We start from the raw sequence: 14,565 nt of genomic DNA on the forward strand, positions 1-14,565 counted from the left end.
TATATTTTTGCATAAGATTCGAATGTGTGGATTTGACTTACTCTCTTTGATTTTGTTATAAGGTAACATCGTTTCACGATAGATATGTTACGCTATTAGACTTCTATGCAATGTTGAGCATTCAAGCCATGAGTGCATTATGACATTGAGTCGATTTTTAGGTCTAGGATTGTTATGAGCATGTTGTTTTTGTATTGAATATTTTTGAAGTGTGGCATAAAGTTAAAGGGAAGTGTGTGTCGAGTGCATATGCTAGATTTTAATTGTTGCTATCAACCATAATCATAGGTGTAGTGTTCTTCGAATGTGTTGAGTATAAAGTGCTCAAAGATAGTGTAAATAGTTGGTTTACCCGAGAACGAGCAATTTTTAAGTGTGGGGTAGTGATATTTGGATATAATTCCATATTATTAGTGCATTACTCGCCTTATATTTTGGTGTTTTAACGATTAATTGTGTGATGTTTGAGATTAATTGAGTTGTTTTATGTATAGGATCATTGGAATGCATAAAGAAATAAACAATGCACAAAAAGATGTTGAAAATACAAGAAAAGAGCATGAAATGAGAAGTCGGAGCAAGACAAGGAGGGACCGTGCCCCAGAACTCGGCCCACCTAGCCAGAGGCTAGGTTCATCTCGCCCCACACCAGGCGAGGCGAGCTTTCATCTCGCCCCGGACCAAGCCTTGCCAGGTTATTTCCTGGCCCCAAACTAGGCCTTGCCAGGTTATTTCCTGGCCCCAGATCAGGCCTTGCACGGTTAAAGGTCCGGTACCCTGTCCGAAAGAAAATTGTTTTCTTTTGAAATTTGGACTTGGAGACTTCGATCCTAGTCTATAAATACTCCCTAAACATGTCTGATGTGGGAGTTGGATGTTTTTGAGAGGGGAATTTCACCAAGGGAGAGCACGAGCCGCAGTGGAGGTCGGGAATTCTTCAGATTCCATCTCTCTTCTATCAAATTTAGTAATTTTTATATTTCTTTAGATGATTTGCTATTTTGCTACCATGACTATGTGGAGCTAAACATCACGTTCTAGGGTTGTAGTTGTCATGAATATTGACATTTATTTACTACGTCTTTGTTAATTCGAATTATCATCTTTGGTTGTTTCTCTAATTCTAGTTTTAATTTGTGAATTGTGTGGCCACCAATTTACCCTACTATCTTTGCTATGCTTGGAAAAGCCATGTTTAGATTAAAGTAGAATTAGAGAGACCTTGTTTCTGAACCCGTGGCACAGGGAAGGATTTCACGGTTTATGATATGATTATACCTAACAGTCTTGCTTAGTTGAATGTCGTATTTTCTTCGTTCATGATAGATTAAATTCCAAAGGAATATGATATCTTGTGGATAGACAGATAGTATTGTCGGAATATGCTATTTATACAAACGATCCGGTCAACTAGCAACCGTAGATATGTCACGACCCAACTCCCATCGAAGCTGCGACGGCGTCTAACACTACTTGTCAGGCAAGACAACAATCATATAATAACTAAGAAAAAGAATAAACATGGCTTAATAAACTTAATAGAGGAAATATCATAATTATCTGACAGAAACAATAATAATACTGCTATAACCATCCCAAAAATCTGGTGTCAACGTGTACATGAGCACTACTGAGTATCGAAACATAAACCGAATTCGTAGTACAACTATCTGAACAATAGAACACTAATAAGAAAAATAAGGAAAGAGAGTCAAGGTGACGTCATGGAAGCTACCTCGAAGTCTCCAAATACTAGTACCAACTCGGATCTAGCAATCACCACGTCCAGATGTACCTAGATTTGAGTGTAGTATGAGTATAGCCGATCCCATGTACTCAATAAGTAACCGAACTAACCTTGGACTAAAAGCAGTGACGAGATCGGAAGGAGACAGTCAGAATCCAATATAATGACAACACGGAGATAATGATGACAATATCAATAAGGAACTCAAGAAATTATCATGATCAACTCGTTCATTTTATAGAATTTTAGACATGCTTTCAAGTTTAACAATTTAAAGCCCAACACTAATAAGAACATGCCAATTACAGCTAGCATGAGGCATGATACATCTCTATGCCTACATGTCAAGTATACATGTCAAAGAATGATTTCACGGTGATATCGCGAAGTACACTCACTCTCAACATACTCAATCTGTCTACCTCAAATGCCCACTCATCACACACACACAATCACTCAACACTGTAAGGGTGCCTGGCATCAATGCCCCTTACCAAAGCACGTGTAAATATCATTGTGCCTGCGCTCACTACTAGTATATCAGACTCCGAAGAGGCGGATCCTACCCAAGCGCTCATCAAAAGCCAATAAGGCCTGCTACGACATGCAAACCGATCTACATAATAATAGTAATAATAATAAATCCAATATGGCCTGCTGCGGCATCAGCCCGATCGATAATAACACTCTCTATGCGGCTCTAACGTCCACCCCAATCATCAAGCTCTCAAGTCTCAAGGGCTCGCAATCCCATATCACTCATCCCATCAACTCACGTACGGAAACATAATGATAACATGTGATGTAACAATGAATGATAAACAGAGACTGAGATATAATATGCAAATAAATAATCATGACTGAGTGTATAATTATAGTTAAGTCAGATAAGACAAAGCAACAGAAATAGCCTCATCAAGTTTCAATCAAATCACCACATAGCCTTAATATAATGTCTAAAATGAATCACACCTCAATTAATCTAACAAGTAGGAAAAACATGGATAAACAAGGCATGATAGCAACATAGTCCAAAAAGTCCATCCAAATCGTGAATACTCCGGTGTACATCCACACGCCCGTCACCTAGCATGTGCGTCACCCCAACACATCACCAATAACATATTTTTCAGGAATAATTACCCTCAGTTCCAAGTTTAGAAATGTTACTTACCTCAAAACGCGCAAATCAATACTCAAACAAGCCCTTCCCACGCGGATCGACCTACGAACGACTCGAATCTAGTCACAAACAACTTAACATCATCAAATAATACCGTAGGAAACAACTTCAAACAATAAAGTTTCCATCTTTAACAAAATTAAAAAGCCAACCCAAAAATTCAATCCCGGGCCCGCACGCCGGGACCCGTTCAAACTCACAAATTCTGAATACCCATTCATTTACGAGTTCAACCATACCAATTTCATCCAATTCCGACCTTGATTCAACCTTCAAATCCTCAATTTTCACTTTAGGAAGTTCTTACTAAATTCCCTCATTCTTCACATTAATTCACCAATTAAATGCTAAAAACAAAGATGCAATCATGAAATAATAATAAATCCGAGTCAAAAAATACTTACTCCGATCCAAACTGTGAAAATCTCCTCCAAAATCGTCCAAAACCGAGCTCTCTAACTCAACATGTGATATAATAAGTCTAACCCTCGAAATGGGATTTTAAACATCTGCCATGTATTTACCTTTCGCGATCGCGAAGAAAAAAAATTCAAAAACTGCTCAATCCTCTTTTCCGAACGCGACAGCTCAGTCGCGAATGCGACGTCAACACCCTACAGCGACGCGATTGCGGTCCAGGTCTCGCGACCGCAAAGAACAAATGCATGACATCCTCATGCCCTCCATTCCTTCTACGCGAACGCGTCTCATCACTCGTGTTCGCGATGAAAAAATGCCCCAAGGCTTCACAAACGCGTCCAACTCTTCGTGAATGTGAAGAACAAAGACTCACCTGCCAGCAATAACCCTACACGATCGCGATCGCGATCGCGATCGCCACCTACTATTCGCGATCGCAAAGAAGGAAACCAAAAGCACAGATTCAGCAGTTCCTCAAGTCCAAAACATGAACTGACAACCATCCGAAACACCCCGGGACCCCATCCAAACACACCAATAAGTCCTAAAATACAGTACGAACTTACTCGAACCCTCAAATTGCCTCAAGCCACACCAAAATCACAAGTTGCACCCCAAATCAAGCCTAATGAAACTAATGAATTTCCAACTTCTAAAACCAATGTCGAACCATATTAAATCAACTCCGAATGACCCTAAATTTTGCATGCCAATCCCAAATTACACAATGAACCTATTATAACATCTGAAACCAAAATCTGAACCCGGTACCCACAAAGTCATCTCTCGGTCAAATCTCTCAACCCTCGAAACCTTCAAATTTCCAATTTTTGCCAAAAAGCAAACCAACCTACGGACCTCCAAATCAATATCCGGACATACGGCTAAGTCCAAAATCACCGTACGAAGCTATTGGAACCATCAAAACTTTATTCCAGAGTCGTCTACACAAAAGTCAAACTCTGGTCAACTCTTTCAACTTAAGCTTTCAAACTTGGGACTAATAGCCTGTTTGGCCAAGCTTCTTTTGAGACAAAAGCGCTTTTTTTTTTGTCAAAAGTGCTTTTTTTATTTAAAATTAAGGTGTTTGGCCAAGCTTTTGAAAGGAAAAAAGTGCTTTTGGAGAAGCAGAAAAAAGTAGCTTCTCTCCAAAAGCACTTTTTTGAAAAATACTTTTGAGAAAAATACACTTAGAAGCAGTTTTTTAAAGCTTGGCCAAACACCCATTGCTGCTCATATGTGCTTTTCAAATTAATTAGCCAAACACAAACTGCTTCTCACTAAAAGTACTTTTGAGAAAAGCACTTCTCAAAATAAGTTGATTTCTGCAGCTTGGCCAAACGGGCTATAAGTGTCCCAATTCACTCCGAAATTTCCCCGAAACTAATCCAACCACCCCGGCAAGTAACATAACCATAAATGAACATAGAAGAAGCAATAAATAGGGGAACGGGGCTACAATACAAAAAACGACCGACCGGTCGTTGCAAGATAATTCGTATTAACTAGTGTACTTACGAACTCAACAGGATTGATAAACCGACCATGACCCTGGAATTTTCATCTCCTCTAAGTTAAATCCAACAACAAACTTTTGCGCTCTTGTTAGTTTAGTTTATTACTTATTTAATTTTCGCAACAGTAGATTAACAGAAAACCATTATTTTTGATTACCTTGAGTAGTTAATCGATTTTAGTTAGCTCAATTAGCGATTATTCTAAGTCTCTGCGAGTTAGATATTCGACTTTTAAATCACTTTATTACTTGACGGTCACATATACTTGCGTGTACTTAGAACCAACAAACCTTTTCCTAACATGAGGTGATTGAACAAAATCATAGCAGTCATTGATCAGATAGGTCAAGCTGTCATCCCATATAATACATATGTCGGTCATCAGTTTGTATTTAAGCGTGGAAGATATTACTATCTCTTTTTCCAGATAGTTTTAAGAATGTCAGACTCACCAGCATGAACTATGTGTTACTTGGTGATGTCATTTCATTGGTTTCAGTTTATTTTACTATGTTTTTTATGTATTGAAAAAGACCCTCACGTTCTCCAGATATTCTGTCTCCCTTCCCTTATCTCACTTCCAGCTTTCCCTAATTAAGTGTTCGATAGTTGACAGTAACAGGTAACAGTTAATCCTTTTCTCAATGATTGGTGTATATATATAATACTAATTATTATTAATTGTTTAATGGGATGCATAGTGTTATTTTCAAGCCCCTGAAGGGTTGCATAATTTTTTTCATAATTAGTTAACCAAGTCTTATGAGTTGTACTTGGCCCATTGTGGACAAATGACCAATACTTGTCCATTTCATCTTGTTTGACATTAGTTGATTGATGCGAAACTCAGAAAAAGAAAGAAAAGTTTTTGACACATATCAAATACTATTAGAAATTATAGTTCAAAAATGCCATGATGTTTCCAATGGCTACTAGAGCGCATATCATTAAGGGTAAAAATAAGAAATTTAAAGTTGAAAGAGTTTCCAAATGTAAGATGGTGTCATTTTTTAGAACAAATTAAAACTGAAAATATGGCATAGAAAGTGGAGGAAATTAAAGGAATTGAAGTATTATTAAACTAGTTGGTGGATATTCTGCTCATTAATCATTGGTTACTGATTCCAAAAATATTGATATACAAGACAGAGTCTTCACTTGTGTTGGTATAAATATATGTCTTTATCTCCCACTATTTCCAAACATCGATCTATTATATTCATTTCCTTGAGGTTGTTGTTTGTAATAAGAGCATGAATCCTTTGGCAGCCATGTCTGAAGGGGAATGGAGCTCCTTCAGTGGAATCTATTCTACTGATCAGGATGCTAAATTCATGTCACAGTTGCCTGACAACTGTTCACTTACAAATGAGCTACCAATTAGTACTTCATTGACTAGTTATGAATCAACTGTGAGCACTAACAATAGTATAAACTTTTTTTCACAAGGAAGTAGTTACAGTGGTTGTAGTAGTTTTCCATTTTCCCCTCTGCCGAGTCATGAAAGCAGCTACTACCCGAGTCATTTTCGATCAAATGTGATGATAAGAAACGATAGTTCAATAATAATGGATCGATATGGCATGGACGTGGAAGGTGAAAACATAATTAGTTCACCCTCGCTTACTAATTACAATGCAATGATTGAAGTGGATGATTTCCTTATTAACCAAGATATGAGCAATGATAGCATGGAGTCTGGTGAAAACATGCCTATAGAAGACAAGGTGGATAGTCCACCAGACAGCTCTAAGAAAAGATCCCGGCGGCTGCTTGGGGATGTGAGTATTACTTTAAGTATCATTTTTTTTTGATTTTCTTATATATTGTCAGAATGGGGTTCATTCTTGATTACATATTTACATTTCTCTAATTAATATAGGCGATCCAAAATAACAAGAGAAGCGTAAAGCTGAAGAAGACTAGCTGTGAGATGGATGAGGAAAACAAGACAGCGATTCTGAGACAGAACTCTATGATCAGTTGCTGCTCAGAAGATGAATCTGTTAATGTTTCTCACGAGTTAACCCGAAAAACCAGAGCCAGCAGGGGTTCAGCAACTGAACCCCAGAGCTTGTATGCCAGGGTATATATGTATTTTCCTTTTTTTTTATGTAATTATCAGATGTTACTTGGTTTCGAGATCTGCTAGTATATGTATGTCAAAAGGATCGTCCCTTATTTCCCATCTTACAGAAACGAAGAGAGAGGATTAATGAGAGGCTGAGAATCTTGCAGAATCTCGTCCCTAATGGAACAAAGGTAAGTGTAGCCATATATTTAAACTGCATGCATTTGTGATTATGAAATGATCATCTGCTGAGATAACTTGAACTTAAATATTCGATTGACAGGTTCATATTAGCACCATGCTTGAAGAGGCTGTCCAGTATGTCAAATTCTTGCAACTCCAGATCAAGGTAACATTTATTTTCCCTTAACTAAATGTGAAAATGCATTGGGATTAAACAAGATGATAGAGAGATATCTATAGCTTGATAGTCTCATCCAGGGACGACAAACGGGCGGGTTGGGTCGAATATGGACGGGTCGAAAATGGGTTAGGCAAAAACAGATAAAATATCTGATCCGTCTCATATTTAATACGGATAAAAAATAGATTAACCGACGGATAATATAATCTACGGGCTTTTGAATGGTCATTTCTTGAAGGTAATCTCTGCAAAGGTTGGATCACTCTTTGCTTTGCTGTTATAACGATTTTAAAATTAAATTAATATCGTTATTTCATGATCAACATTTAATTACTACACCTGATAATTAGTTTTTATTTTATATTAATATCCACATGTTTCTTCAACTATAATGATGTATTTAATAATTTATTATTTACATAAACAATATTAATTTTTTAATCAAAGCTATTACAGAGTATAACTTCTTGCTACCTTTAAATTTTAAGCTCGTCACTTGAAATATTGGTTGTCCTATATGGAATAGACACGTGTCCAGAGACTAGTAATATAGATAAGTAATACTTTAACTTGTTAAGTAACATTTCCCTTTTAAATTCAGGTGCAAAGCCACATTAATACATATTATTAAAATGTAATGCCACAAAAATGTACGGGACATTTTCTAATTTTAATTTTTCATTCAAATAAATCAAACAATTATGAAAAAGAAGAAAGATTCCGTCATAAAAAATTACATCCAGTTAAGAGCTAGACTTTAGCTTATGACAAAAAAGAAAAAAGAAGAAGAGAAAAGAAAAGAAAAAACAAAGAAAAACAAGAAAGAAACAAAACCTTGACTTTTGCCTTTTAATTTGCAATCTCAATAGTAAAGGGGTGTAAGATGGCAAATCTGCAAAAGGATCAATTCCAGACTTGGTTTGAATAAACGCCGCTTATTTTAGTTTACATTCAAACCAAAGTAAACCGTAGTTTCACAAAAATGGAGACGAACCGGGATAACGTCCGATCTTGTTTCTGGATTGAGTAGAAAAGGGATATATGAAGTTCGTTCACCATGTCTGTACCTACTGGATCATTAATGGGTGAAGTCCATTTTTATCCCGCGGGTTGTCCCTTTTCTTGAGCGGATTAAATGGGTTGACCCATATTTAACCTGTTTTTAGTGTCGGGTATCCAACCTATTTTCGAGCAGATAAAATAGGTGGATACCAAAATTTTATCCATTTTGCATTGTGTGCGGATAAAATAGGTTGAGAGTCACTCTCATCGTATACACGTGCACAATGCAAAAGGAGACATAAGAATCTACAGCTTTATTGTCCATCATCATATGGTTTGAAGGGAGTGGTATAAAGGAAATGTATTATAGTAAGGTGGTTTGTGATAACTGTATGCATTAGTTTAATAACGCCATGAGTGGCTATGAAAAAAGATTAATGTGATGCCTTTTTTTTCGGGGGGCGTCTATAGCTCTTGGGGTCTGATGATCTATGGATGTATGCTCCCATTGCATACAACGGAATGGACATTGGGCTTGATCTCATGAAGATGGACACTCCAAAATCATAATGTTGAAAAATTAAAGCTCCACACATGCATGACGTACGATACTAGATTTCTATATGAGTAAATTGAGAGCATTATCATGCAACGCAAGGAGAAAGAAATTATTGTCATAAATGGTGCTGAATCAAGACTCATCTAATTGTATATGGGACTGATTATTATCTTATCCATGAGGAGTAATGATTCTTCTGATTGAATATTCAAATGTAGAAATAAGCTGCCACCTCAACATGATGAAGGAAATTTAGGTGCTTGTAGCATTTTCTCATCGTTACCTAAGGTGTTAATATAATATACAAAGCTGAATTAAAAGAAACCATCTATAATTATGATTGATTTCTAATTTGTTGGTCTATCAATTATGAGACTGATTGTTTCTACTTTATTCTTGCAATGTAAAATATACTTCAGATCAGGCAAAGTTAAGCGTGAAGTGCAAATAATCTTGGAGAATTCAGTCTTGCACATTTACTTGGAATTGTATATTTCAGACGACATTGTATATTTTCACCCTCATTTTTTATATTTACCAAGCACTTTGCATTTATATCTGAATGTCAATATACCGTCATCAGGTCTGATTGATATCATTACTAGGCAATTTAAGTGGAATTACAACTTCCAAAAGCCATAGCAGTTCTCTCAACATGCTTCAGTAAGATCCCATATATTTTGTTTCTCACCCTTTGACAAACTTCAATTTCTGAATCATCCAAGTTGCCCCCATCCTTTTGAGCATTCGCCTCCTTATTGATTATCACATCTAACCAATCGTTGACTCTCTTCACCTTGTACATCATTCCTGCTATTTGGCTATCTAATACCATTGAAGAGGCTTTTCTTTCAACCTCATCTAGGTATTTCTCTACATATCCCAAAAACAATTTTCTACACTCGTCCTGCAACGATGAAGCTAGGACAGTGGCTGCAGGTGTTGTGCTTCCCCTAGTCCATTGATCAGGTTGCTCATCTTTTTCAGATGACAGTAAGAAAGGAATCTCATCGGTACTGTTCCTATTCGATTTAATGATATATGACCCTTTCGGTTTGGTACTTATTCGACTTGATGTGCTTGTCTTCTTCGACGTATTGGTGACAGCCATAGTGTTATTAAGGATTGGATTGAGGGCAGTGGAGCATGGTGTAAGATCAAGAGCCACAGCAGATTTTATCCACGTGGATGCATTTCTCTTTCTCTCAACTGCAATAGTCAATGCTTCCTTAACTGAATTGGTGTCAGCTTCTCCTGAAGTTCTAAGTGGACTTATGTTTGTCAGTGACTGCAATACCAATCTTGTCTGAGCCATGTCATCTTGAAGATCAAAAAATTTATCAACATGAGGCTGGAGATCATCTTCTTCAGCTAAATGGAACTCTGAAAATTTGCTGGAGAATGAAACATGCCTTAGTCACCATCCAAAATTAAGGAAGATTGGTATGCGAAAAGTAACACAAGTAATGTGCACTAAACAATAAGCCGATATAGTATATTAAGTTTGTAATGGCAAAATAACATAACGACTTGTAATGGAAAACAGAAGCAATGCACTCACGCGAATTTCAGCTCATGAGCAGGAAGATTAACTGTCCCAATACCTTTCTTTCGTACGTTGTTTTGATAGTGACATCTAATAGTTTTGCGGACATTCTCACCACCATTATGTCTAATGTCATATGCTCTTAAATTATTTAATCTCTGGCATGGCAACTGCCAATAAAGTCCCTATATTGTCTTTGGGTAGTCAGTCGTGACTTAAATTAGCATTTCAGTGAACTCCTTCAGTTAACTCTTTTTTTTCACCAGGTGCTACCTCTACCTCTACCTTGTGTGTTTCCCTATTTAGAAAATGGTAAAATGGTACATTTCATGATCTTTACAAGTAAAAAACCAGGTTGATCTCTACTGATGCAGGAAGATGAACTGTTCTTCCGATAATGATCACTTGCCAATGATGTAGGTCTAATTACTAGCATAGGTTTCATGTCGACGTAGATGTCTATATTAATTCTCAACATGTGAAAAATGTGCTATGGATCATTAAAAGACAACCCATGAATATTTACAGATGATAAGAAGTAAATCCATTATCAAGATTGTAACTTGAAACTAGTTGCTAGTTCTTTTAGCTTCACCTAGACAGTTTTCTAGAGTTCAAGATCCTACTTTTCTATTATTACTACCTGAGCCTACATATACGCCATCTTAACTTAAAGCAACAGGGACTAGACAAAAATCAAGAAGAATGCAAGACAAAATAGAAAATAACTCATGTTGCGTAAAGTAAGATTTGTATGAGAAAGTGCACCTTAAGGAATTTAGCAACCTCTCAGCCGCACAAGCTTCTTGCAAAGCATCAGTAGCTGCAACAAGAGCAATGTCTCTTTGCTTTACAGCCTCCTGATGTACCAATCACAAATGTCAGTAAATCACCCAACTATATATTCATGCAAGTATTACTATGAAAGTAACTTACTACCTTTCCAAGCTTCACCAAGCTCGAGGGGAGTGAGTCCCATGATATACCAGTTTCTGCCCCTCGTCTGTCATTGGCTAAACTTGAATTTATCTTGGAGAAACAAGTTTTGCTCTTAGTGGAACTCTTCATTTTCTTTGCAGAACCAACTTCTCTTCTTCTTGGTATTGAACTTGAATTTTCATCCGAGCTATCATACCTTACAGAACGAACTGGTGAAACCTGTCTATATAAAGTGAATAAGGATGAACTTGAAGGACAAACCACAAAAAGAATAGTATGCCAAAGTCCTTAAGCAAGGCGATATTAGCCAATGACGAATAATAAAGACAAAGGAGAAGTATAGCCACATCAATTATGTAAAGAAAATGTATCTGCTTGGACACTAATCACTGGCTATTACTCCAAATAGGTGCAGACATCATTTACAACTTATGCAGTACTAAATTCTAATACCAAGCGTTGACTCAATAAACCAAACGAAGTTGCTAAAACCTTATCAACATGGCAGCTTTTCTTATCACATCTACATATTGGTACTTGACTTAGGTTTTAGTTGCATAAAAAAACTGTACAGAAACCATCTATCACAATGGATATGGAGTTTTCTTTTATTAACATTTTATGTGGCAACATTGATAGTAACCAAACTTAGCCAGGCTTATGGATAAGCCAAAAGTTACTAGCAAAATCATGCTACTTTTTTATCAAAAACTTATGCTCCATTGAAGTACAATCGTCTATACCGACCAGTAGATTTTCGGACTTCATATTATAGCAACAATAAACATGAAGGAAAGTAAATTGACAGTCAGACAGCAGCACTCACAGTTGCACTACGACTACGAGGCGGTCTGATATCGTGTTTAACAACTGAAGAATCAAAGATTTCTTTAATTCCCAAAATCTCTGACTCGTTCCAACTTTTTCTCTTGGAGTTATGAGACGAAAATGAGATTGATGACAATATGCTTTCTGTATCACTATCAATATCAAAAGACCTTTTCCTAGTCTTTTGTAGTTCCCGAAAAAGATGAGAGTTTCTCCTCTCAATGTCGGATCTTTTAGGAGTGCAATCCAGGGCCATCACCTTCTCGCCTGGACGGAGTTTTGAAGCACTCAAAGATGGAAACTTGCCTTTAGACGATTTTCCCTCCAAATCATCATTTTTCTTTTTCAACCCCTCAGGATCGGATAATCCGCGAGATAACTTTCTTGAATTGGATGGAATAATCCTGTTCTCAGAAATGACACCCTTTTCAACAATGCAATCAGAATCAAATGCCTCAAGAACCTTCATAAAATTTGAAACAGAAACAATATCTTGAGGGGTTCCAACACATGGACGCCTACCGGGGAGAGGCGTTACGCCTCTGAGTAATGGGAAAGGGTGAGCATCCTCCAATTTCTGCACATATATGAATTGCCCCAGTCTCAATTTATTTGCAAGAATCATCTCATTTTGCTCTTCAGGCAAAGAAACGTACATTGCATGTGAAATATCTGAAACTTTAAGGTAAAATCCTCTGTTAGGCCAAAGATGATCACCTTCTTCAAGAACAGGAATTATACTTCTGATTTGCAACAAGTTGGGTTTTCGATCATCCTCTGAGGGATTACCACCCATTTTCATATCTTCAAGTAACCTTACAAGAACCCCGGATTTCAAAGACGCCATGATTTTCATGGATAGAGATTGACTCACCCCCACTATCAAGATCAGTAAGCAAAATTGAATTTGTGTTACAATAAGGGTACATAAAAGATAAAAGAAGGACATTCAGATGAAAGTCCAAAACTATATCACATGAAAGAGGGCATAATGGATAGACCTATTGATCCAAATAACAAGGGTTCAGGAAATTCAGGTATAAATCCGAATTTGGAGGTCTTTGTGCTGACTGTCTTTCCTGGATAAAGTTTGTGAAGAAAGTGCGTCAGCTTGACCCCAAAGAGGGGAATTAGTTGTTGAAGAAAAGAATGAATATGATGAATTGGATGAATGAAAGAGATGGGCATGGAAAGCGGGAGCTCGAGAGGTAGTTAAAACGGTTAGAGGGGTCCAATATTGTTTTTTCCCCATTCTCACTATTAGATTCTTGGATAATTAAGGTCTTAGAGCCCCCTTTGGTGTTGAAAACAACTTTTAAGTGTTGGAAACTGATTTAATAAATAAGCAGTTACGTATTTGTATACAAGTGCTGAAATTGATAATAAGTTGTTGCAATATTTGATAAAAAAGTGCGAATAAGCTCTTTTTCTGTTAAAATGACTTAAATAACCTTAGAACTGTTTACGTATAAGGGTGTAATTTCTTCAAAATTTAGATTCGAGATCGATTCAAATACAATATATTTTGTTTGTCATTTTATTTTAAATATAACTGTGATTAGATAAGATAACTTTTATGATAAGCATATAATAATAAGTTATATGATAATAATTAATAAATTGACAAAAATAAATTCAATAAACAAATAAACCTAATAGGACAAAATATTTGAAGAGAAAAAACAAACGCTTAATCCGTACTTTATAGGATTCATCATGGAGGATACTAGTGTTTACATAAATACAAATATGCAAAGAAATAAAGAATTTGATTACCTCAAATATTAGTGAGAATTGCAGACTTGAAGAGGCAAAAGATTTAGGTTTGAATCAATACGTGAGGCAGTGAAGAAATAGGTTTGCAGTGAAGAAATAGGTTTGACGTAGGGATACTTGAGTTTTGTTTTAAAAAGGAATATTTTAGAGATAAAATAGTAAAAATTTTGGTCAAACTTAAAGTGCTTATAAGCTAAAAAATCATAAGTTGGGGGTGTTAGCTTATCTTTTGGCTTATAAACAATTGGCTTACAAGTACTTTTAACTTTACCAAACACGTAGATAAGCCGAAAAGTACTTATAAGCTTAGCCAAACACCCTCTAGTATTTTTTATTAATTTTTGATTGACGACAAGAATATATTATTGACAGATTAGGGTCTGCTCCAGTAGTATGGCGTTCTCCTCAATTGAGTTCTCGTGTCATGTGTACAAGGGAGAAATTTAAAGGTTTGGATTCATTTCCCTTTCATACTCTAATTTTATTTTCTATTATTTTCAATCAAAAATAATATTTTTTAGAAAAGGAAAAATGACAAATCTACCCTTTTCCTTTTAGATATTACTAGTTTCAGAATACGCGCGTTGCGCTTATACCCCGATTATTAAAACAT

The 14,565-nt window shown here is 36.4% G+C and overlaps 2 protein-coding genes across 2 annotated transcripts; one reads left to right on the plus strand and one right to left on the minus strand.

The window, feature by feature from the left end:
• Nucleotides 6,091–9,125, plus strand: LOC109234077 (transcription factor bHLH139-like). Its single transcript, XM_019399924.1, has 5 exons — nucleotides 6,091–6,648; nucleotides 6,750–6,953; nucleotides 7,064–7,129; nucleotides 7,222–7,287; nucleotides 8,776–9,125. The coding sequence occupies exons 1-5, from the start codon at nucleotides 6,121–6,123 to the stop codon at nucleotides 8,872–8,874; spliced, it is 963 nt and encodes a 320-aa protein (XP_019255469.1). The 5' UTR covers nucleotides 6,091–6,120; the 3' UTR covers nucleotides 8,875–9,125.
• On the minus strand, nucleotides 9,268–13,318 carry LOC109234076. Its single transcript, XM_019399923.1, has 4 exons — nucleotides 12,175–13,318; nucleotides 11,349–11,567; nucleotides 11,178–11,269; nucleotides 9,268–10,257 (listed from the first exon to the last, which is right to left on the minus strand). Exons 1-4 carry the CDS (start codon nucleotides 13,123–13,125, stop codon nucleotides 9,474–9,476), a joined length of 2,046 nt encoding a protein of 681 aa, XP_019255468.1. The 5' UTR covers nucleotides 13,126–13,318; the 3' UTR covers nucleotides 9,268–9,473.

The sequence above is a fragment of the Nicotiana attenuata genome, chromosome 11 (assembly GCF_001879085.1).
Source record: "Nicotiana attenuata strain UT chromosome 11, NIATTr2, whole genome shotgun sequence".
Lineage (NCBI taxonomy): Eukaryota > Viridiplantae > Streptophyta > Magnoliopsida > Solanales > Solanaceae > Nicotiana > Nicotiana attenuata.